Source organism: Heliangelus exortis, chromosome 2, assembly GCF_036169615.1.
Source record: "Heliangelus exortis chromosome 2, bHelExo1.hap1, whole genome shotgun sequence".
NCBI lineage: Eukaryota > Metazoa > Chordata > Aves > Apodiformes > Trochilidae > Heliangelus > Heliangelus exortis.
In genome coordinates, this window is record NC_092423.1 from 44,821,980 (window position 1) to 44,847,676 (window position 25,697).

The 25,697-nt window shown below is 39.0% G+C and overlaps 1 protein-coding gene across 4 annotated transcripts in view; it reads right to left on the bottom strand.

The window, feature by feature from the left end:
- Positions 1–4,360: 4,360 nt before the first annotated feature.
- Positions 4,361–25,697, bottom strand: part of LARS2 (leucyl-tRNA synthetase 2, mitochondrial) — an 85,823-nt gene continuing 64,486 nt past the window's right edge. Inside the window, exons 17-21 of one of the 4 annotated variants that reach the window (XM_071735860.1) lie at positions 22,440–22,609; positions 21,421–21,498; positions 19,150–19,261; positions 9,935–10,062; positions 4,361–4,729 (exon numbers count right to left, since the gene is read on the bottom strand). In XM_071735860.1, the coding sequence (XP_071591961.1) occupies positions 4,550–4,729; positions 9,935–10,062; positions 19,150–19,261; positions 21,421–21,498; positions 22,440–22,609 (668 nt within the window). In that variant the 3' untranslated portion in view covers positions 4,361–4,549. Of the gene's footprint in view, positions 4,730–6,778; positions 6,815–9,934; positions 10,063–19,149; positions 19,262–21,420; positions 21,499–22,439; positions 22,610–25,697 lie in introns of those variants that run through there. The other 3 variants (XM_071735862.1, XM_071735863.1, XM_071735864.1) reach the window with 3 other exon arrangements.

Sequence of the window (25,697 nt, forward strand, 5' to 3'; positions counted from 1 at the left end):
AAGTCTTCCATGAGTGAGAAAAGTGCCGTAAGGCACAAAGGTCTTGTGGGACTTGGGGCCTCCTGGGGCAGATGGGTTTAGTAAATTGCAGAATGCTTTGTGGCACCAGAAAGTCACTTTAATCAGAAAGGAGGGGGGGGGAAAAATCCCACCTTTCTTCCGTGTGTCAGGCAAGGTCTCTTCTATCATCTGGGCTGCAGATGAGGGCTCTGATCCTTCCCCGTCCTGCTCCATTTCAGCCTCTACTCTTGCTGAGGCTGGAACATACTAAAAACTGCCTCTGATCTACTGTGGTCAGCTTCATGCTGCTTCTTTGAAACCTAAAACCCACTTCCATTAAAAAAAAAAAACAAAAAACCAAAACACAACAACATTTTTTAAAGTCAAAAGTGGACACTACCTGGACTGACATCAGTGGTCTAGTACGTATATTCACCTCATAGGTTCTGGGGCAAGACCAGGCTTCACATTCAGGACTTGTCTTACAGCACAGTCTTTTGGTGCAAAATTACCTCAGATCCTAACAGGAGGGGACTGAAGAATCACAGAAGCAGATGCCAAAGCATCCAGCAAAACCAGAGAGTGTACTTTTCTGAGTCGGTAACTACACATAAAGCAAGCCAATTCCCTCTCTGTAAACTGCAGTAAGAATTGCAGAACTAGGCAAAAAATCCTAGACACCCTCCCACTGCCATGATTTCTCCCCATCCTCATTTATAGCCAAGCTTTTAGAAGAATCTTACATATTGCAAAATTCCGCAGGAAGGAACAATCAGCAAAGTGCTAAATAATATGCTTTATAGATCATGTTAATCATGTTAATTGTAAAAAATTTAGAGGAATAGCTTTCTGTGAGGTTTCATATTGGAGAAGGAGAAACAGGTGCTTTATCACCTGCATTATCTGTGAAATTTCTCCCTCCACAAGAACAAACAGGCTTTAAAAAGTTCAGAAAAGGCCATTGCTAACCCGATGTCAGTTTTGAGGCATTACTTTGGCAAGTGGCAGAAGCACAGATTTCCTCTTGCACCACATCTCCATTTTTTGATTCTGGCGAAGGGCATGGAAAAATACACACTTGTTCAGCAAGAACTCTGTGCACGTTTTTGTTTGAAGAAGATGTGAGACAGGATACTTTAGAGAACTGCCTTAGCTAGAGACCTAAACTGTAACATCGTTCCTTAGTGTGATGTGAAAGGCTCTATTGCCTTCCTTCAAAGGAACATTGGGTTGTCCATGTCATCTCAGTCACTGGAGATTATTATGAATAATAACACTTTTTCTAGACTGTGGTTTCCTCCAGCACATTACACCGTCCCCATTTCCCCAGAATCTGAGATTCTCTGCATGAAATCAACAGCATCAGAAAAGCACCTGGTGAAGATGCACTGGGGAAGGTGGGGTTGTGCAACCTGGAGAAGAGAAGGGTCCAAGCAGCTTTCTAGTACCTAAAGGGGGTCTCTGCAAGAAAGCTAGGGTAGGACTTCTTGCACAGGTGTGTAGCGAAAGGACAAGGGGCAATGGCTTAAAAGTTGAAAAGGTGAGGTTTAGATTAGATATTAGGAGCAAATTCTTTACTATGAGGGTAATGAGACACTGGAAGAGGTTGCCAGGGAAGTTGTGGATGCTCCCTCCCTGGAAGTGTTCAAGGCCAGGTTGGATGGGGCCTTGAGCATCCTATCACTGTTGAGTGACAGGATGCAGGGAATGCCCCCTCCCTGTCATGGATCTGTTTCTTGGAGTAGTTTGTCCTGAGCCTATCCCACTGGCTTTAGCAAATCTCCCACAGCTTCTCTGGCTCATCCGTGGCACTGTATCCATTTTAAAGTGTGACGAACTCAGTGCAATTGGATTGACTGTCCAACAGCATCTTTCCTTCGTGCTCTGCCAGTGCCCCTGCCCAGATTTAAAACTCCCATACTATCTAGACACTGAATTATTCAGGGCACACAATCTCTGACAACACTATATACCACCTTCAGTAGAAAGATGCACTTGTATGGTGACACAAAAAACAACTGCTTATAATAACAAGTGCACTCACACTGAATTATTTTAAAAAGGCTTGGAAACAGGCTACATACAGCCTGTGTATCAGTATCAGTCCCATCTGGGCACAGACCAAACCAGAGTCGGGATTCTTCTAAGACAAATGGCAGTCATGCTTCAGAGCAGGTCAGCCTTAGGAGAAGTGTCAGCAGCTGTCAGGACAATTGCACAGCTCCACAGCTGCACCTCTGCCAACTTTCAAACATACACTGACCAGGGGATTAGGCTCTTAGACTTTCTACATCACCTCTCTCATTTTTTTATCACCTTTTTTGTATCTTCTGAACCACACTGAATTTCATCTTACTGTAAACACCTCAGTGTGACGGCTGACCATGTGCTTTTTGTGCAATTGCTGCTCACCACCACCTTTCCTTTTTTAGTCTTCTTTAGCAGTCCATTCCTTATTTTTATTTTTGCCTGAAGCACCAAGTGACATCTACAATTCACTTGCTCAGGCAGAAGCAAATACCTGCTAGTGCTAACAGCAATAAACACTGTGGGCTGCTGCTCAGCCCTGGAGTGACTGCAGCTTTTGTTTAAGGGCACCATAGGGCTGCTGAGCTTACAACATCTTTCTTCGTCCTTGTAAATTTTAAAGCTTTTTTTTTTTTTTTTTCCACCAAACATGTCACCTTCCCTTCCCACCCCGCAAGAAAAGCTGTTAAAATGGTTCCACAGGGAGTGTTAAACTTTTACACAGAAAAAACCCAGGACAGTGCTGTGCTACAGATTTGACTTTAAAGGATCTCTTTCAGTCCTTTTAGCAGCTTCTGAACAGGAGTTCTATGAATTTATAACAACATATATGTCAGGCAGACACTGGAATTCAAATTATTTTAACTTCAACTAAAGGCCTGTGTTTGAATGTCTGAATGCATTCCTTTGTGGCTGAGATTTTTGGAGTCTTAAAACTGCAAAGACTGTATCTTCATTATAAATATTCAATTTCTTAGTCATTCTTGTGTGAAAAGACTGCTGGAGAGAAAATCTGCACAAGTGTGGTCCGGGAGAAGGCAGAAATCCAAAGAGTTTTGTCGCAGGAGTAGGGAGGTGTAGAGCTGGATGTACTTGCTAAGCCTGGCACTTCTGCTGTGCAGTTAGACCTTTAGTACCAAAAATGCACAAAAACCAAATGAATTACTGGTATTGCTTAGCTAGTACTCACACTGCAATGTGATCCACCTTCATCCTAGATCCTTAGCATCTGTTGGACTGTCTTAGTGCCACGTGGGAGATTTTTGTGGGTTGCCTTTTAATATAACACACAGCCTGGCTGGCTGTGGGGCTGGAGGATCGGTACAGACCTCTGTAGTTGCCTGGATGGTTCTTATTGCTGACTTCTTCACTGTCAGAATGGCTCAGAAATGGCCAGTTTATTGGATTACTTAGTTTAATGGCTATTAAAGAAAAGACATCCTTACACGATGAACTTTGTCACTGTCTCTTTGGAAACTCTTTTTTATGCATTTGCTAAATACAACAAACGTTTCCATCTGGACGTAACAGCAACGGAGTCTACAAATAAAATGGTTGAAATGAGGCACATGAACAGTTGTTTTCTATGAAAGTCTGATTTTTATAAACGTGATGGCTATTTCCACTTAATGAACCCCTCAGGAAAAAAAAAATAGAATTTCAATTCAAATTTTACGATCTAGGCACTACAAGAACCAAGAGTAGATGCAAAAAGCAGGCTGTCTGCTTTCACCACAGCCTAATTTCTAGCAACCAACTCTTCTCTTTCTTGAATCCCCCCAAAAGTCTCTGAGATGGCTCAGGTGTAGCAAGTAACTTCCATTCAGCTCTGTGCAGAAACAACAGCCAGGACTTTGCTGAAGTTTAATCTCTCATGCCCAAGCCAAAGGAAATATGCCAGTGAGGAAGGAGGACTCTGGCCAAGACAGGCCTCAGTTAATAATCTGACCTCTTTATTGGCATGGCTCTGAAAACTATGTGAAATGTATCAAACCATCCCAGTCCTGGCTACCTGCTGTGCCCAAGGCCACTGGCCAGTACTAAACAATCCCTTTTTTAAATCAACACTCTGCAGTAACATTTTCTTACAACTTAAAATGTTAGGTATGTTACAGACAGCAAGGACTGACTGTGGCACACCTAGCACATACTCAGTTGTTTAGTCCTGTAATCATATTTATGTCTCTGCATTCAGCTAAGCCAATTTTCCAATAGGACAGAGTCCCAAGGCTGACACTAAAACCCCCGCGCTTTTCATCATTTACTTTGTCACAATTATTTAGCTCTTCAGGTTCTTTCTCATTCTCCCAGAGAATATGGACAAACAGCATTGCTGTGACTCGATAAGAAACTTTAATTCTGCACATTTCTCCACAATGAAAGGATGATTGAGCAGCAACCTGATTTTAATGACATTTTTTCCCCATCGTTACATGACATCTAAATAACTCAAACTGGTATCTTTGAATTGGTTTCATCTTGAAATATTCCAGTTCCCTTTTACAGCCCAGCAGGCTCTTTGCTACTCCTGCACTAAGAAGTTGATGAGGGCAGTTCTGGGAGACAGAAAGGCCTTTTTAATGTTTCGTCCCTGGAGATGCTTGACTCCAAGCTCACTTTGAAGAACTAGTTCATGGACTTCTTCAAAATTCCGGGATGCTTGCTGAGGCACAAAAACTTTGCCACAAGCTTTGTTGTTAATCTGGAAAAGAGAGACATGAAAACAAGGAAAACAGAAGTTACTAGACTGATTTACACAATTTCATTTCTTGAAACCGATCCATCTCATTATACATGAGGAAAAAAGAGCATGGATCAAACTCTCTTTTCTCCTAACTCTTTCACCAAGCTTTCTAAGTAGAGGACAAAATTCTCCATACGCCCTGTCCCTCTACCACAGAACAAGACAGTGAAACTGCAACTCCAGGAAAATTGGCGAAGTGGACATAGGAAGTCTCAGTTTTGAAGACAGCAAGCAGCATGTGATTATGCAATGCATAAAAAAATGGGGGCTGAAAAGATATCTGAAAGATTCATCATCACTGTTTTTTAGAAAAAGAGGCTTTAACTCATTATATGTTGCATTTGTTCTGAACGTGTGACTCATTAAGCTGATACTGACCACAGAGATGACAACCACTCATCTGGCAATGCTTTCCTCTGTGTGGTTGGTTTTCAGAGCAGCTTTCATACAGCTCTTGCACCAGCAGGGCAGAACCACGTAAGTAAAACATGAGTAAGGCCTTCAGTGGGAATCAAGTTATAAAATGGTCTTACAGATCTTTTCTGTTATCCAGTAACAGTAGATAATGGACGGAGGCTATGGAGACTTACACAGTACCTTTCTGGAACTGGCATAAAATTCATTATTACAAAAACTTCTAGATTTATGTGGAGTACTTCAGGGCACCAATGAAAACAGTATCAATCCCACATTTTAGTTAATGAAATAATTTGAATTTTTTAATCTGGTTCAATCAAATTACTTGCATAAAAACCTGCTGCAGATACTGTAGATCTTTGACCTTTAGATATCATTGTAATGTAGTTTCATCTAGAAGAAACATACATTGCTTCACACAGCTCAGACAGAAATGCACACAGCTTGGTTTACACCTGGATTTTATCCAAGATACATGCATGCAACATACCACGAGTAAGAGAGACCTACTTCACTTACCTTGTTTGCATTTTATTGAAAATAAAATAATCTGTGCAATTTGCAGAGAGAGGAAGTTGGGACAGATTTTTTAAGGAACAATATAAAGACACAAATGTGGCTGGGATGAGTAATTTCTGGGTTTTTTTACTAGACTCGTCATCAGTTTGCAGTGATAATGTAGGTAGGCTTTGAACTATCCCTGCACGGATCCATAACCCAGTATCATAGGAGGCTGGCTGTGTTAAACTGCACCTTTAGCACAAAGCAAACCCCTTGAAAAACACAGAAGAGTTACTTATTAAAGCTTCTGTGAAAAACAAACAGAAGCAGTTCTTTTTTGACAGGGCACTTCAGAGAAGAAATACATTCCACAGGAAAAAGAAAACGGTAAAATCCAATCGGATACAGTTTCAGTGAGATTACAGTGCAATCCTGAGAGCTTGCTGCTAGGACACACAGCCTGCAGTTCAAAACTTTGCCTGCTCAGTTAAAATGTTCTCCATGATGCAAATTTATATGTCCCAGCAGATGGGATGTTGGCAGGGGGAAATTTGCCACAACTGGTCTATTTGGTGCTGTTCTCAACAGAAAAGCCAAGCAGTCCAAATCAACTTAGTGAATCAATGACTGCTAGTGGTTGTGTTTTCCTAGGTAGGTGGAGAAGCCTGGGTGACCTGACACTGTGTACCTTCCCACAGCACATCCCCTCATCTCCCCACCCCACGCTGTGAGCTGAGGCTGAAAATCCTGTCAAATGTCAGATTGGTTTGGATTTCAGCACATTTGCAGCATGGCTTTCATTGCTTTGTAGGTAGCACGATGCAAAGTCAAGTGTATTAAAGCCATTCATAAAATAAGCATCTGCAGACTTAATCCCATACTGTGCATAACAAGCATCCCATTCACATATTCTTTTAGCCATGGGGTAAGATTCTCAGCAGGACAAATATCTTCTGCCATGCCTCTCTGTATCTCACTAGAGCAGCATCACCTTCAGCAGCTCCAGGTAAAGTGTCAGCACAAGAAACTTGGGTGCTGGCAGTCCTGTTTCTCTGAGGGGCCCTGGCAAACTGCGTCAGGAGAAATAAGTAAGACTTGGATCCTTTATTCTGAATCTAGAGGGAGCTAGAGAGGTTATGAAGGATAAAATGAAATTACAAAAGACTGAAAAACAAGCACCTGGAGCCTGCAGAGAGGAATTTTTAGTTCAACTCAAATATTTTTTTACCACTGACACGTAATCCTTCTGAGAAGTAAAAAGAAAAATAAATATCTTCGCGCTTTTAGGCCTTACTCATATACCAAAGCAGGAAAAATGACACCAACTTTTTTTAAATTTTATTTTATGAAAACAGTGGTTACAAGACCACAGCTGCTAACATTTCTGCACCACCTAGAAAATGTGAGGAATGCTAGTCAGAACTGTGTTCATAAGATGAAATGCACACTATGTTCAGGTCAGATTTTTCACAGTATTACCAATATATGGTGCAATTAAAAATATTCACTTTTGCAATAACATTTATAATAACAGATATAATGATATCCAGTGAATTTAAATGTCTTTCTTGTAGGCAATCTGTACTCTATCACCAAGAATGCAGTGAGTTAGTTGCTTTTATTGCTTTGGGTTAAAAATGGAAAGACGTAACTCCAGCACAGACAGGAAATAATGAAGTATTTTGTGTCAAGAGAAATAAAACCATAATGTCTCAGCAGGCAAATTCCTGGCAGCCTGAGGCAGTCTGATGTCTTGAGAAGAATAGGGTTGTGGCCCAAAGACTCAGTGTGACTGTGCAGCCTTGTGAAGAGACTTGTGAAAAGACTGCCTCTTTGCAACTAACCAGTTCCTCCCTGTGTTGAGTGTTCCGTGGTTTAATGAGGGAAATTTATTTTTACAGCCATACAAAAACCTACAGTGTCCACAAAACTTTAAAATATTCACATCTGAGGATTTGTCCCTGCTTCTCCATCTTTCCCTTTTGCCATCCTCTTACAGTAGAAAGCCAGTTACCTGACCCTCTCCCCATCCTTTCCCATCCCCCTTCCCAACACTGTTTTAAAGAATTCTTGCTGGTTTGAAAAAGGAACTTGTCTCTCTGGTCTTCAATTCACTTATTTGCTCAGAACTAAGGAAGGTGTTTACATACTTCATTTGCTTCCCCTAATATATGGCTGAGCACACAGGCGTTGCTCTTTCTCTTATTAGAGGACTTCTGCACAAGGCTCTGGCAAAGTCAAGGAGGAAAAGAAACAAAAATATTCTTCATAATGGTTGTTTAAAGCAAAATTAATGTTTATCCTTCTGTTTACTTTTTTTGATGGAAGTTTCAATGTCGGGAGAAAAATATCAATGGCATTTTTATGTTCAGTTGTACAGTCTTTAAAAAATTAAGTTCAGAGTTTGCCTTGTATTGCTGAAGACTTTATTTTAAAGAAATTTAATAACATGTTTGCTTTAACCACAATTGCAAAAATATTTCTATAATTACACAATTTCCCATTCATTACTTCCATGTAAACTGAACACTGAAATTTAAGATGTTTGCTAGCTGTGCTTGAAGGTGAAGGTTTATTTTAAGCTTGAGCAAAGTGATTATACCTCAGTGAAAACTTTTGTGAGTATGTGACTTTTTTACTGGTACAAGTGAATGCTTATCACTGAAAGCAAGCAAGGAAGCAAGCAAGCAAGCAATAAACCCACGGTGAATATTAGGCGAAGTCTGCTGTTAACCCCAGTGGCACCTGAGGACTTCTCTTTGGTTTGGGAAAAGATGCCAAATGAAAATTTCCATCAAAAAACCTGTTCTTTATTATTTCTCAGTTTATGAACTGATTCAGAGATTTATCAAGGGATGAAATTATTTACAAAGACACTATGATGAAGGAAATCTATAGCAACATGACTTCCCCTAAATCCTATCTCTCTCTTCCTTCCTCAAAAAACCCAGCTGAAAAAAAATAACCCAACTGCCTTACTCCTTCTACCCAAAAGAGCTAACACAATAAAATACAGATAAAATGCATTCCTTTTGTTTCTCTTATACATACGGGGAGCAGGAGGCTTTACATTACCAAATGTCATTTCCAGAGTCTCCATCTCATTCAGTGTCCAGAAACACAAAAAGTGTTTCAGCTGAAACATTTAATCTAATATAAAACATTTAAGTTTAGAATGTCTGCATGTTATGTTAAAGGTTCTTCTTAAGTGAGCAGTGAAAAACACAAGATTCTTGCAGATCTAATAGTATGGACCTGTGTGATTACAGCCTACTGTAATGCCTGTGCATGAAGACCTCGAATGGAAGTTGACCAGGAGTCATTTGATGCCAGAGCTGAGACCCTCCTCATGGCTCCCACCCCCTTGTCTCCAGACAGCCCTTCCATGGCCTGCAGTAGCACTTGCTGCTACTGTGCTCCACCTAATGATAAAGCCCGGGGGCTTTATCATTAATGATAAGATGCCTGGGAGCATGCTGAATATAGACTGGTTAGCTAGAGATATAGGAGAAGACAACAGTGAACTACACTCTGAATGCGTTCATATGTATGTTGGGAAATTACAGGTGAACTAAGTGTAGCTCCATACCCATTCTTTTACTGAATTGTCAGCTCTTTCCCTAGACCACAAAAGTGTTAGGGCTTAAAGAGAAACCAGAATGCAGTTCTAACATTAGCAAAGATACCTGTTTTTCCTCACGCTCATTCCTGCAAATATGCTCTTTTGACATGTGCCAGAAGTTCAGCTTGAAGCAGATGGGAAACATTGTTTGGCAAAAATCACTGTGCATTAACCCAGCTTATCGTAAGTTGTATTAAGCAACTATAGCACTACAGGTACCACAAGATATGTCACCTCATTGTACATTTTTGTCAAGATCCAGGGTCAAGATCATTAATGCACTGTCAGGCAAAAAATCTGGAGGGACCTGCACTCTGATCATAGTTTTGACTGTACAGTCCTTGCCCATAGCTGTTCATTGGCCAAACCTCCACAGGTTGACATATGCAGACACTCAAAAAGATTTAGATCTTCTCCCCTCCAGACTTGCTGCATTTTTTTTTTCATAAAGGAAACCATTTTAGTTACTTCACACAACGGTAACTGCAGCTTCTGTCTTACCTGACCTCACACTGAGCCACCTCAGAAAGGAACTGACTTCCACAAGAGCAGAAATTCTGTCACCCCCTGAGCTCATAATGCATGGCTTGACCACCACTGTAAATAAATGAAAATGTTCTTACCAGAACAGACATCTCCACAACATCTGATGGCTGAAGGTACTCTGGGTCTACTTCGGGCCAGGACTGATGCAGCACATCAACATCCCAGTGATGATGAGAACAAAGTTTATTCTGCACATGTGCCAAACCTGGAAAGTGAATACATGCAAACATTCAGCTGTTCTGTAACCAGAACATTCAGTCTTTGGAATCTGTTTGATAAATAAGATCAGAATAAATCTGACTTTAAAAGCAAGTCCTTTAGGAGGAAATAACTTTGTTTAGATTAGCATACAGCACATTATAAACGGAAAGATATACATCTTTGGAGTGCTTGTTTTATACAATGTTTAGGGATGCTCACATGAATATTGTGGGCAGATTTTAGGTTTGGATTAGCACTCCAAAGCTGCCAAAAGCACAGAAGACTACTGTTTATTATTTTAGATTTTAATACTGCAACACAAGCTGACCTCCACTTCTAGAAGTCAATTGTAATACTGTGGGTTTTTTCAATAACACTACCAGTTAGATTAAAATTTTGCGAACAACTCTATCAAAATTATACACAAGTATTGCTTATTATTTTACCATTTCAAATATTCTGGGTAGTTTCTGATTTTGCAAGTTAAACTACTTGCAAGATTTTCTCGTATTTTGTGAAGTATCTATTTTCTCGCAAATTAAAGGTACGACATAGGAATACCTTGAATAGCTTGCTCTCCTTATGAGAAATGCATTCTGAAACACTTTATCCTTTTATTTTTTAGAATCTCCTAAAAGGGCTATAAATGACCTCATTATATTAAATAGGCTTTGCTCTCCACGAGACAATTAATTCCTGATTTAAGTAATAAGAGAACAGGATGCAGTTCGTTCCAAAGCTGCATTCTTACACTGAATAAAAGCAGGATTTACATTGCTTTCTACTCCAGCTGTAGGAAAAAAAAAAATAAAATATTTCACTCAGCAAGAGTCAAATATTATCAGTATTGAGGATGATTGCTCTTGTGCTTCTCAAAAAGCCCGAGGATTTCTAAATTAAAAACATTTTCTCTGTGTGAATAAGAATACAAACTAAAACTTTTTATAAGCACATGCTTCATCCAGAACTGCAAAACGTATTTGAAATCTCATCTGGTTTAGGGAAACTCCACCAAAAGCATGAAGAAAACCCATCAACATGAGTCACTATTGAGACTGAGGTACCTGAAGCTGTTCAAAACACAGCACTGTGGCAGACAGGAGCAAAACCACCCCATGTGTGATGCATACATGAATTCACCTAGCTGGACTGTTTAGACAAATACATTGACATAAAGACAATAAAGAACAGAGACATAAAAATAACACAACTTCCTCCAGAAAAATCCGGCAGGTTTTTGTCACTGCTTTTTCAGACAAAGCACTTTGATGAAATGACACACAGCCGTGCTATTTGCTGAGTGATTCAGAAATCAGGTGGGCCAGTGGGAGCTATTTCAATGGTGAGAACATGCACTTCCCTAAGAAAAACAACTAAGGTACAGTTTTATTAGGTAAACAATTGATTAAAAACCTTAAATAGATCTGGTTTTGTGTATTTTTCTTGTCTTGCAACAGTAGCTCAGAAACTGAAAGAGCAGAAGATAGGAACTTGAGCAGAAAAAAAAAAAAATCTTTACATTGGTGATTCATTATCGTGTTGACTTAAAAGACAACAGCTGCTAGATTCTTCCCTTTTTGGCTTTTGAACACCCAGATGAGCTCATTTCTTTCCAACTGATCACATGCCTTGTGGCAGAAGCATGCATGCTGGCCACTCCTTATCTTCCTGCTGAAGTGGATTAAAAACCACTTTCTGGCAGAAGTCAAGAGCTTCTATCTATGAAAGCAAAATCAGGGTCACTTTTAATCCCTGCGGAGGCTGTCAGTCTTAATAAAACTACTAATAAAAAAAAAAAAAGAAAATGTACTCTGAAGTAGATAAAGTGTCAATCTTCTGGTTTGTTTTCTAGCAACAAAATGAGCTGTGAGATCATTTGTATTTAAAAAAAGTGCAAAAGTCAACAGAACCAGGTTCAGAAAACTGAGTTTGACAGGAAACCAAAATGAAGATTTTAGTTAGATTGCCTGTTTGGCTTCCTGCCTTAATTCATATTTTGTGAGCTATAGCATACAGTAAGAACAGTAATGCAACACAGACAAACCCAGAAACTTCATTGCTACGATCCAGAATGGAGATGGTCCACGTGTCAGGACCAGCACCTCCTCCAGCCTTCCCACTTCATTCTGAGACATTACAAAAAAGTGTTGTTTGAGAAGTTAAGACCATTTCACAGGCTTCTTATTGTGAAAACACTAAGAACCTGTTTTATTTTCTAATTGTACTGGAAAGTGCCTAATGAAGTGCACATTGTGAAACACCACACATTTTGCTTTATATTTTTTGACATATTTTACTTTTATGGCTATAGATGCTCTTGCAGACATAAGACAGAAAGCCACCTGAGTACATTTTTACTCACCTTAAGTAATTTACTTATACATACATATCTTTACATCCATACAGGGCAGATCAAGGACAACTTGTGCTGAATCTGAAGCTCTGATCCTGCAACTGGATCTGCTTCACTGGACTTCCACTGACGAGCAAGCTAACACTAAACCAAGGTTTCTCTAACAAGTAACTCATGGCACTGTAGCCCAACTTCAAACCACCAAGTTAAACGTGTATTAAAGTACTGTGAGTTAGTTCAGGAAAAGAGGGCAAAGGACAAGTCTAACAACATTTCAGCTCATGGCAATGTTTTATTAGCATAACATGAGGTGCTAGCTGGGGGTGGGGTAGGGGGAAGAGCAGATTCTAATTTTAAAGGTATTTAAGAAGGAAGCTGTGGGAGCAATCACGTATCAGCAGGGCAAGTTAGGACAGCAAGGTAACTCTAGTCTTACAGGAAAAAAGCACTATAAAAATTACCTATAAAATTTCAGCAGCAGTGCAGCTAGTATGACACAAAATTATGTATGCAAGAGAAAAAGATGTGAATATGGAGTAAATTGAGTGAAAGGATAAGAGCCAGCAGAGAGAGGTTAAAAAAGCAGAAAAGGAAAGGAGGACAGAAATCTTGATACAAGGAAGTTAATGAAGACATCTGAAGCAAAGCCAGTATCAGAGTTCAGGACAAGGGATTTTCTGACAGGAGATATAAGTTGATCAGAGGGAGCAGTACAAGGTGACTCTGAGGGTGTGTTATCCAAATGCTGATAACTTTTGGATTTAGCTAACTCAAAACAATAGAAATCTGTTTTAACTCAGAATCCATCACACTAGCAAATAAGCAGATGAAATTTTTAAAAAGCTCAGAGCAGGAGTGTGTAAGGGTAAGTGGAGATGCATTCTGGGTCCCTATCTTACCTCACCTCTGCAGCTTCTTCCAAGGACAAGATTGTTACCATGTTACTTTGTTCTTGATAGGCTTCTCTACTATTTAATGAATCTCCTAATCAGATTCAGGCAAGCTGTGTCTACTTTTCTGCAGCCCAGGAGGAACAGGAAGCCTGTGAATCTTATGTGAAATAGTCTGCAACCTCAAAGAAATTATAGCAATACTGTAAGCTGTTTCCAGACAACTCTGAGAAAAAAACTGTATTGTACTGCTAGTATAGTCATACGGAACTAAGTAAAGCCAGGAAAAACTACTACATATAGTACTAGAGGATTAATTTTATACATTTCCTAGTGACAGATATGGAGCATCCAGGAGTGTTATGAAAAGCCTGGGTTACTAAAAGCTAACTCCAGAATGTGTTTCCAGTTCAGCAAACTCCATGTGAACCCATGTACTCTTCTGAAAATTTTCTGCCTTCCTCCATTTGTACAGACTTACTATTTATCCTGCACTTTAGGTTATTATGCTTGGATGAAAAAAAAAATATTCCAAATTGTGATTCTTCTTTAATTTGTGAAGGAGGATTTCTACATTCAGATTTTCAATTAAAATCTGCAACATCAATTAGCCTCTACCCAACCCTTTTTTTTACAAAAGCCTTCTTGAGCAAGGACTGAATTCAGTCAAATAAATTCTTGCAAAAGAGCTACTGCATTGACAGTGAAAATGTTGCTAAGACAATTATACCATTACAAATTCCACTAAGTATGTTTCATTTAAATACATCTTCAGATATATTTATATATATCTTATATATATATATTAAGATGTATTTATATACATCTTAAGATCAGTATATATCTTTCATGTGCCATCTCTATCAAAAATTTGACAACTGCCAATAATTACTTTCACATCCTTCTTTAGACAGCAAAATACTGTACTACTACAAACAAACGAAAAAAAAGACCCAACATCTCAAATGGTGCCTGCATATTCCTCAGATACAAGGTTTCAGGAAGGAAACAGATTTCCTCATCCTGTTAGTGTTCATAAACTGCCAAGATGTCAGCCGGATGCACTCTTCCCACACTGAGGGGCTACAGTCACTTCTTATGTGATTAAACGATAAACCAGTGTATTCACTGCACCAGTGAGACCATTAGGTCAAGACACTGAAATACTGAAAGCTCTTCTAAGCAAGAGAAAGAACTCCTTCACACACAAAATATCAAAGCTCTGGGTTACCACTGTTACTATTGTTCAGCACTCAAGCAGCTTTTCCCTCGCTCAAACTAGAAATATTCACTGCCAGTACTGAAATACGTTCTTCACCCTGCACACAAAGAGACCAAACTCCCCAACTCTTCATTTCTACCTGATACACAAAAAAAAGATGGTCACAAAGCAACTAAGCCCCAGGGGAGAAAAATTCTCTAGCTGTAGAAGAAAAATCATTGTACCTTGAATCTAGCTAATTTTATTTTAATTATATTTAAAAGTTGCACATTACATCAGAAGCATCCTTGAGATATCGAACTGCAGTTCTGAGTTTGCAAAGACAATCAACAGGCTAGCAAAGAAAGCATAGTGGACTAAAAAGCTAAAATTTCAAATGAACTCTTGCTGCAACTCTTGCAAAGCAGGACAGCATTATTACAATTGAAATGAAGTATATTACAGATGTTAGTCATTACTTAAAATGTCAGGCAAACCGTCTTTAAATAACACTCCAAAATAACTTTTGTAATTTTCCTAATAAATTGATTCGTTGGTAGTCATTAAGATGGACTGATTTGCAATTAAATCCAGGTGTAAAGAAGTTTCTTCACTGAGGATACCTATATAAATATTTATACACTTTGTCAAGTTTTAATTTTTACAAGCTATTGTATTAGAAAACAATATTTTTTTTGCTTTTTTTCTGCTTTTTTTTGCTTTTTTTTTTTTTAATTTCTGTGTCATCTGTGTCAAACGGCTTTTAGATTGAACTGGAAATCAAAATTAAAATGCAAAAAGGTATCTTTTGCTCTATAAATATAAATGCATTCAGAATGCAATTATTTTAAAGAAATTGCGGATACTTAAAATTTATCATGCTTTGCATTAAACATTATTTTTTGAGCAAAGGAAAATATTTTACATAGTTACCGAATAATACTAACAGTATCGGGTATTTTTGGACATCAGAACCATCAACATTTTAATATTCATAGATGCTAGCCTCTTTTGTCTAGCTTTTTATTTCAAAATTAGGAAAGGAAAAAAAGTTGGTTCATTTTATCAATTTAAAGCACACCTATCATTTAAACTGAAAAAATGCTGTTTGCACCTGCAGAAGAGCTTCCAGTTGTCAAAAGTAGTTTTATTACCTCCACAAAGCCTCATTTAGGGTTTAGGCAGAAAGTTCTACAGTCCTGTGGTTTAACTGTCTTCAAATTGTTGGCAGTTAATATAATAGAAATTAATCTAATGTAACATAACACACTAACACAGGGTCTTTTTGTAGGATGCCATTATTTCACATTTAGTTTTAAATTCTAATGTAATTTCTTCTTAAATGTTTTTTGACCATAACCAGTAATCAGAAAAGCCTGAAGAGAGAGATTACAATGCAACAGTAGAAGTGTTATTCATCCTGTAAAGCACAATGAAAAGTATCAAAATTGATGAGAATGATCTTTTCTTCCTCTCTCTTTTAAGACTGTAGCAAAATTAGCATTTGGCATATCTCATTATGTATTAAACATATACACAACACATACCACAAACATAAACCTATAAACATACACACATGAGAAACACTAATAAGAAAGCAAAAACCTATTTCTTCAGAAACTTAAATACACAAGTAATGTGCTTAATATGCTTCAGTGTTAACACAATCAGCTGTTCCTACCAGCATTCCTACTTAACTGCAAAATTATCTGTCTGATACAGAGCTTCCAAATCTCCCAGTTTCATTTTCCCCTGTGGAAAGAAAAATCCTCCTTGTTTTAATTCCTAAACCAAACAAAACATAAAGGCTGGGTACAAGTTATTTTTAGAACAAATTGTCAGTATTTAGTTATAAATATATTACTTATGTGCTGTTTCTTATTGGCATTACAATAGCAGACAGAGGTTTCTATCAAAGTTGTAGGGGAAGGCAAATGCTATAGGTGCCATTTATAGAGCTAATAATATACAAAGTCCTTTTCCTGACTTGCTTATGAGAGAGGAAGCAGCACCATCCCTGCATTTAGATGCAAAGCCAAGGTACAAAGAGACTTACTCTGAGTGTATATGGAGAACAAAAGGATAAAGACAACTAAATATTTAGAAAGTTTACTTTTTATATTGAAAATATTTAAAATAGGAACACATAATTACCTGGCCCTAGTAAAATTTAAGAAATTGGTTACATCAGAAGAGCAACAAGACTTGATGGAACCTGAGTGCAATACAGAATATGAACTTGGGGAATCTGTCTATAGAATATAGCTGGACATTTTTCACAAGAATTCCCAATCTCGGGACAGAATTGCCAAATGTCAGCTATTTCAAATCAACACAGCCTTCTTACCACAACACAGTTGTTAAATATGCATTCATTCTCCTCACAAAAATTTTCAATAGCTTTGATGTAATCATGACTATGCTAAAAGAGATTGTGATTTTTATGTTTAGTCATAAAATTGATCAGGCACAATGTATTTTTCTATACTAGTTGCACTGAACTACAATGCAGTCTTTGGACCACACAAGCAAAATATTATTTTTAAATGCTGACAGGAGCCAAGGATAATTCACTCCCAACTTTTATTATGTTTCCTGTTCATTCTCACATCAGAGAGGATCCAGAAAATGTTTATCATTTTCATTCTCCAGTGATTTTAAAGAAGACTTCCTTGTCTAATATTCAAAATACAGGATTAAGCTTCACGTTTGTCAAGTTACATAAATGAAGACATCCAAGTGGTCTCTGTCATTTTACCAAACATACTTGATATTTCTGTATTCCCTAACATTTGTCTGAATTTCAAGTCCATAAGGCACTGTATGTGTAAGTAATAAGACAATTAGAACAGTGAGCCTCTTCTGCCCCCATCTTAACCCCTGCAGAAGACAAAATAACAGGGTTGCAAGGGACCTTTAAGATCATCCCGTTCCAACCCCCCTGCCATGGGCAGGGACATCTCCCACTAAATCAGGTTGCTCAGAGCCCTGCCCAGCCTGGCCTTTAAAACTTCCAGGGATGGGGCTTCCACCACCTCTCTGGGCAACCTGTTCCAGTGTCTCACCACCCTCATGGTGAAGAACTTCTTCCTAACTTTCAATCTAAACCTACCCTCCTCTAGTTTGAACCCATTCCCCCATGTCCTATCACTACCTGACATCCTAAGAAGTCCCTCACCAGCTTTCTCGTAGGTCCCCTTCAGATACTGGAAGGCTACAATAAGGTCTCCTTGGAGCCTTCTCCTCTCCAGACTGAATAACCCCAACTCTCTCATTCTGTCTTCACAGGAGAGCTGCTCCAGCCCTCTGAGCATCCTCGTGGCTCTTCTCTGGACACACTTCAGCACATCCATGTCCCTCCTGTAAAAGGGGCTCCAGAACTGGATGCAGTGCTCCAGGCAGGGTCTCACAAGAGGGGGAGAATCACTTCCCTCGACCTGCTGGCCACGCTTCTCTTGATGCAGCCAAGGATCCTCTTAGCTTCCTGGACTGCAAGTGTACACTGACAGCTCATGACCATTACTTCCATTTAAGAATAATTATAATTAGATGGTGCTTCATATTGCAAGGGAATATTGACCAGAATTAGCCTTTTCCAAATGGATCATGTCTGATGCCACTCCTTATTTGAAACAATTAAGCTTTTATTAAGACATCTTAAAAACACTAGAAATGAAAACACAGAAAAAAACCAGACTGCCAAATATATCTTGTTCTTTCTAGAGTCTCTGCCCTTATGTTATTGCTTTGAACAAGAGCAGCCTTTTCTTGGCAGCTAACATTATTACAGGGCTATGCACAGTTCTGTGCTGTGTAAACACGTCAATGCAGAAAGTTTTTGGGTAACTGTTGAAAACAAAACTGTTAAAACAGCATCCAAACGCTAAAATTAGGTCCGAAACCACAGATCAATTTGTGGGCAATCTTACTGCAGAATACATTCCTATCTTCCCACATTCATCCTGGGGCTTCTCCCAGTCAATGTTACCAGGAACTGCTGAACTCCAGCATGCACATCCCCTACTTCACAGGCTCTAACAGCAACAGCACAAAACAACTTAGTCCACTTGGGATTCAGACCTCAAGGTTCAAAGCTGTGACAGATCTTAAAAAAGTCTTCCTGTCTACCATTTCCACCCTCAGTGAGAGGTTAATTTGCAGCATAATGTCCCTCAGCCTCTGGAGAATTTCACAAGGGTAGGATTTTAACTGAACACTTCTTTAGTCTTTTTAGTAACAGCCCTCTGACATGGTCTTCTCTGCCTAAATACATGGCATAAAACACTTGTAATCCAAAGACTCTTGAATAGTTGTTAGAAAAAAGGTTGTTTCTAGTCTCAGGTTCAGCTCTGTATGTGCTTCATGTAGAAAGGGATTACCAGCAGACATAGGAATTCCTCATGCAAGTCTTGCCTTGAGATGTCCTTCCTTCTCCCTTTCTCTGCCCTAGTCTCAAGAAACTCACCTTTGTATGCAAAGGGAAAAAAACTAAAAGAAGACAGATCTAGGAACATCAGAAGTTTCAAGTTTGTTTAGGGACTATGACAGAAGGGGTGACAAGATAAATACGTAACTGAGGGATAAGTGATAAATGTATTGTTAACTTTTTTCTTGCAACTGCAATAAAAAGTATGGTTCTCAAAATACCTTTCCACATCTCTGATGCAATGTGTGGAGCCATAGGTGCAAGCATTATGCAGAGTGTAGCCAAAGCATCTTCAAATTCTGTGCTGTGGAGAATAAGAGGCTGAGAAGCTTGCTATGCAAAAAAAAAAAAAAAAAGCCAAAACAAAAAAGCAAAAAAAAAGCAAAACAGAAAACAGAAGGAAAAAAAAATTATTATTAATATAAATATTCTGGGTAGGGGAAAACAGTTTAATTTGGATGAAAATTCAGTAGTAAAACCTAAAATCTATGTCTATGCTTAGGACAGAGTAATTTCAAAGTAAGTTAGAAACTTATGGAAAATTCTGGAAAATTAAAATCACAGTTCTTGGTCAGAGAGTGCTGTCTAAACACTTGGAAGCTAATCCAGAAGGGGGTGATGCAGACCCTTGAGGATCTGCTCTGGTACTGCAGTCTGGATGTAGAACATATGGACAATTGTAACTCTCAAAACCATTTCATGTGCTGCCACTTATACAGTGCAATTTTAGACAATATCAGTGTCATGTGAGAAGAGGGGAAATACTTGTGCAGAAGAGTCAAACTCTCCTAGATGCAGCATGCTTTTTGTTAGGACAAGGTTCAATTATATGGGATGCTACAGTGTCTTACGCCAAGCTGAACTCAGAGACAAAGTGAGGTTTTAGAGCTAAAGAAAGATTTGGGAATGAAAAGGACAGCACAGTCTTTTACAGTTTGATATTAAGGCTGCTTTACTCAAGTGTGAATCTTCTCTAATACAGAAAAATTTCAATTTCTTGCAAAAAGTGCTAGACTGATAAAATTTGAATCTTCATTCCTCGATTAGTAGCATCTTAGTAGAAAAGATGTAACACTAAAAGTGTTACAGAGAAGCTTTTTGTTTCTTTGCCTATTTTGACTCAGAGGATTTACATCCCACGGTAAATTCAGATTCTGCATTTATTTTGCAGAATTTGCATTTATTTGTTACCTCTTTAAAGTAACAGCACAGAAAAATGTCAATACACCTCAGCTTCTGGGAATTACATGGTGGGTGTGATGAAGAGTTGTTCCTGTCTACTAGAATATTCTGCAAACCCAGTGATTTGTTTAACACAGCCCACAAATGCTGTCGGGTGGCATCTTCAAATCACCAGCACTAATGAGGTCAGTGCAAAACACACTTCAGGAAGTTTTAGTGACTACTACCTGTTTTCTATATTTACCCTTCAACCACCTCCTCACTTCCTCCTTTCAAATGGGACTGAAAGAGGAAGTGCCCCATGCCATGCAGAAACTCATTCTTGAAAGATACTGCACTGACTTCTTTGGTGAAGAGAAATGTCAGTGGTCAACCATCTGGCTGTCTGTAGGGAACTGATTTCTATTTATTTGTTTATTTTTTAAACATTCACTTATTACCATCCATGAGCCCAAAATGAATATTAATCACTGAGGTGGTGATAAAGAACTGTGTGCCATCTTTCCAACATCACACAGTATCCCACACTTTGTGTTATTTCAGTATAACACTCGTGCATGCTTTACTTAACTTTTCATCAAGTCCCTTGATTTTGCCAATAATATCCTTGAAATCCATAACTTATAAAATGGTATTTCAAGAAGAAAGACGCTAAAACCCCACAAGTTTTAATTTGATTTGTTTTAGATCATGTTACCATTATATGTCTGAAAGAATCCTCAACCAGATCTAAACAGTAGTAACGAAAGCAAAGGTAAGAGTTTATTGCATTTTTGATCTATACTGGCTAATAAACAACAATCAAAATATAAAATGCTGAAGCTATTTCCATGCTTGTTTTAAAAAAAGGAATTTGCAAACTCTATTACTAGCAGGCAGTTCTCTGAGGAATGTAAGATGATGTGTGATTTTTCTTGATAGGAATAACTCTTTTCTTTAATTTTGATAATTCTACAAGGTACTGGTATACATAGCTACCTATGCAACTTGTTTAAAGACAAAAAAGAAGAAAGCAGAGCTAAACAAAATGTATCCTCTGCAATTGCAGGATGCACACCTAAGTATCAGAACTTAGTGGCTCTAATGCCTTCAAGTTCATCTTGCAAAACTATATTTCAGGGTTACAGAGAGACCAAACAAGGTGCTTTTGAACCAAGTAACTCCACTGAAATTATGGTAATGCAATGGTAATCACTACAAATGACTTTTGTAATTCTGGATCTATGCCTTGGGAAGCTCCTGCTTTGTATAAAAACTTATAGGAAGAGGGTATGACAGAAAAAATACCTTCATTCATATCCCATACTTACATGGAGTACGTTAGTGAGGCTCATCAATCGAGAAATAGCTGCATTGAACAAATAATCCTTTGTGAAGTACTCTGTTACCTTGTATTAAAAGAAAAGGTTTGTCACTAATTACTTCATGGATGATCTTACCTCTAATGTGAAAATCACTGTGGCATGCAAATGCTTCATACATGCAACCACACGTGTGTATGGGAAAACATAAACAGATCAAAATTCATTCAACTAGCTCTTCCCTGATTTTCAGGGTTTTAAAAGCTTCCATCAGTGCCAATTAGGACTGTGTGTTAGTAACTACCCTTTATTTTCTTTACTAAAGTATCTTCCCTTTGTCCTAGAAGAGGCCTTCACACTTGTAAATTCAGTTATATGTATGGACAGTTTGTCCATACATAGCAAGACTGTAATACTGATGTCTGTTAAATGAATTGGAAGGTCTCTCACACAGGATTTAAATCAAGACAAGTTTTTATCGATGGAAAATGTTAATTTTGCAGTTATTTATATCGCCTTTAGATAACTGAATTGATGCTAATCACAGCATGAGACAACTCACATGAAGAGATGAACAATCATTTGAAGAATATTTTTTTTAGGATATATTAATATATTTTCTCCTTTTTTCACTTTATATGAAACAGCAGGCATAATAATGAGGTGTGAAGCAAACAGATCAAAAGCTCTTGTTGGGGTACCCTGCATAGCTAGCCTATAGCTTTGCTACTGGATATGGAGTTACTCTGAACCCAGACTGATAATATTTAATGCTATAACATCTCATCCTTTAATAAAGGCACACACCAGAGAAATTTTGCCAATCCAAATCTTCCTATTTTGCAAGAGTTCTGTCCCAGGCCATTTGTAGGTAAATAAAATCACTTATACAGGAAATAATTCACTTAAACTCTTATGAGCTGCTCATCTGAGGAGAAAACCTTTTGGCTCTGTAAGTCAAGCATATGGTTTCAGCATGAGCAGCAACTTATTTAGTCATTTGCAAACTATGTAATTGTTTCTTTAACCTCAGATATCACCAGATTCTTTTGCTCCCAGATCCTTCTGGCTTCAGCCTTCTGTTTCTTATTCAGCAGCTCAGGATTGGGCATGTTTCCTGATGTCCTGGCTTCAATCAGTTTGGTTACAAGCATCCAGAGGCGCACCTGCCACCTCTGAACACCTGGCATTGCATCAGCTGAGATTAAGGAAAGAAACAAATTTCAGTTACAATGAATGAATCCAAAACTTTAAAGAAAATCAGAAAGGAAAATTAACACTAGAATTAAACATTAAAAAAAAACAAACATCAAATACCTGTATTTTTAATGAAAAAGTCAATGCAAGTAAAAATGCCTTTACAAATAATGCTAGATTGCCTTAATGGAAAGAAATCAATAAGATAAACCAAAAGAATTTTTCTGCAGTGACTTTAAAACAGATATAAAGCGAGAATATTGGCTAAATCTGTAAAATATCCCAATGTTATGTCAATGTTAGAATTCCTCCTTTTGTGTTTTAATGACTCAACAAAACAGTTTTACATACTCTCATTTTTCAAACTCATGGAAGAATACAAACATACATTTATTCTAATTTTTCAAGCTCGTGGAAGAATACAAACATACACATATATATGTATATACATATGCCCACATTTGTTTAAATTGAGAGGTTTCATCTAAAATTTTATTTTAGAAATTATATATACTTTTGTTGCTACAGAGATGCTACTCCACTAGTAAGTACAGGCACTGTTCCTTGGTACCATCTTTAGACACAGCTTAGTTTGGGTGAGGAGATGATGAAGCTGTTCACCCTGGCCCTGCAGGCACCAGTCCTGCTCCATGGCTGCTCTAAGAATGTGTTTCTGTGACTGAGGGACCATGCTAGAGAAAGGCCACAAGCCACTGCTGCTCACAGCCAGGTCCTCCATGTGGTATGGTGCAGAGCCATGAGTGAAGGTATGACTTGAGGTATAGCACTGATAGGGCCTCAGCTCTCTCTTCCAGATGTGTTGTGTTTCTTTGAGATCACACAGCACTTGCATCACACTGCTCTGAATAGGATCATCATACCCTAAGATGTCCCAGCTAGAAAGAGCTTTCAATTCTGCTCTGATATCTGCACTTGAAAAGACTGCCAGGGCCACTACTGAACTGGGTGAAGTAAAAGACATCTGAGTCTTTTATATGACTGTAATACAGGTGGATTATCTTTGCAGTTGCACTAGATGAAAAAATCTGGGAACAGTAAATGAAGACCTGACTGTCTTCATGAACCTCGTGAACTCTCCCATGGTGGGACTGAAAGTATGATGCTCTCTCCAAACTTTCCATCTGCTGTTCATACCAGAAGCACGTAGTCCATCTATACATAGCAGGCTTGGCATAATCCAGACTGTGGTGATGGTGCAATAAGCTGCTGGGTAAGTTTGACCACATCTGTTCTTGCACAGTCTGGAAGACTGCTTGCCCACACCAGGGAAAAGAGGGGGAGAGAACGACATGAGGTTTTATCTACACATCCACTACTGAAAAGACAAGGAATCTAGTCTGGAGGGCAATCCTCAAAAGACTATCTAATCACATCTAGTGAAGAGAAGGATCATGGCAGCTGAGAACCAGTATTTCATATTCTCCGATTAAGATGATTTTTTGTATTGAGTTTGCATGGCAAGGTTTTGGTAACAGGTGGGCTGCAGGGCTAGCTTTTGTGAGAAGCTGCTAGAAGCTTCCCCGTGCCTGACAGAGCCATTGCCAACTGGCTACAAGACAGACCCACCAGTGGCCAAGGCTAAGCCCATCAGCAGTGGTGGTAGCACCTCTGGGATGACACAATTAAGAAGGGAAAAAAACCTACTGTACAACAGCAACTGCAGATGGAGAGAGCAGTGAGAATTATGTGAGAGAAACAACTGCAGACACCAAGGTCAGTGAAGAAGGAGGGGGAGGAGTTGGTCCAGGTGCTGGAGCAGGGATTTCCCTGCAGCCTGTGGTGAGGACCATGATGTGGCAGGCTTTGACCCGCAGCCCATGGAGGGCTATGGTGGAGCACATCTTCAGCTGCAGGACATGGAGGATCCCACACCAGAGGAGGTGGAAGCACAAAGGAGGCTGTGACCCTGTGGCAAACCAGTGCCGGAGCAATCTCCTGGCAAGACCTGTGATGTTGTGGAGAGGAGCCCATGCTGGAGAAGCTCTGCTGGCAGGACTTGTGAGCCCATGAGGGATCTGTGCTGGAGCAGCCTGCTCCTGAAGGACTGCACCCAATGGAAGGGCCCCGTGCTGGAGCAGGGGAAGAGCCTTACCCTTGAGGAGGAAGGGGCAGCAGAGAGAACATGTGATGAACTGACCACAACTCCCATTCCCCATCCCACTTCGGGGGAGGAGGTAGGGAAATAAAGAATGAAATTGAGTCCAAGAAGAGGGGAGGGATGGGGGAAGATGTTTTTTAAGATTTAGTTTTATTTCTCATTACCCTTCTCTGAGTCAGTTACTAATAAACTAAACTACTTTGCCCAAGCCAAGTCTGTTTTGCCTGTGATGGTAACTGGTGAGTGGTCACTCCCTGTCTTTACCTTGACCCATGACCCATTGTATTTTTCTCCCACTGTCCATCTGAGGACAGGAGAGTGATACAGCACCTTGGCACCTGGCATTCAGCCAAGGTCAAACCCACCACAACTTGCTTGGGTTCTTCAATTTAAACAAACCTTAAAGATTTGAGAGATTCATGTGCTTATTATCTTCTTTGAATGTTTTACCACCATGCTCTAGTACACTTTGCAACTAAGGTTTTGTATCCAGAATTCTCATACTGATTTAGTTACTCCATTTTCAAGATGGAAAAATACACCAAAAAGATTGCATATCACTGAACTAACAGCTTCAGAGGAAATGATGTACCTGTGTGCTGTTACAGATGCAGGAATTACAAGCAGTTGTTATGTTGAAGACACCTCTTCATATACCTAGCTCTGTATTGTTACAAATAGATGATGACAGAAAACCAAGAGAAGTCATACAGGATGCTCCTCCAGTACTTACAACAGTGCAATAACATGTAAATAAAGGCATATGAATGCAAAGGGTGACAGACACCAACTGAAACAATGCTTAGTGCAGGCTGAACTAAGTAGCAAGAAGCTCATACAAGAAAGAAGAAATATACCTTTCTTAAAGCAGGCATGGAGTGTTTTATTACAGCTTTAAGCAACAAGAGGGCTAGATTTAAATGTGTGCATAAGCCTACATTAATATGTATGAACCACAGTAGATAAAATA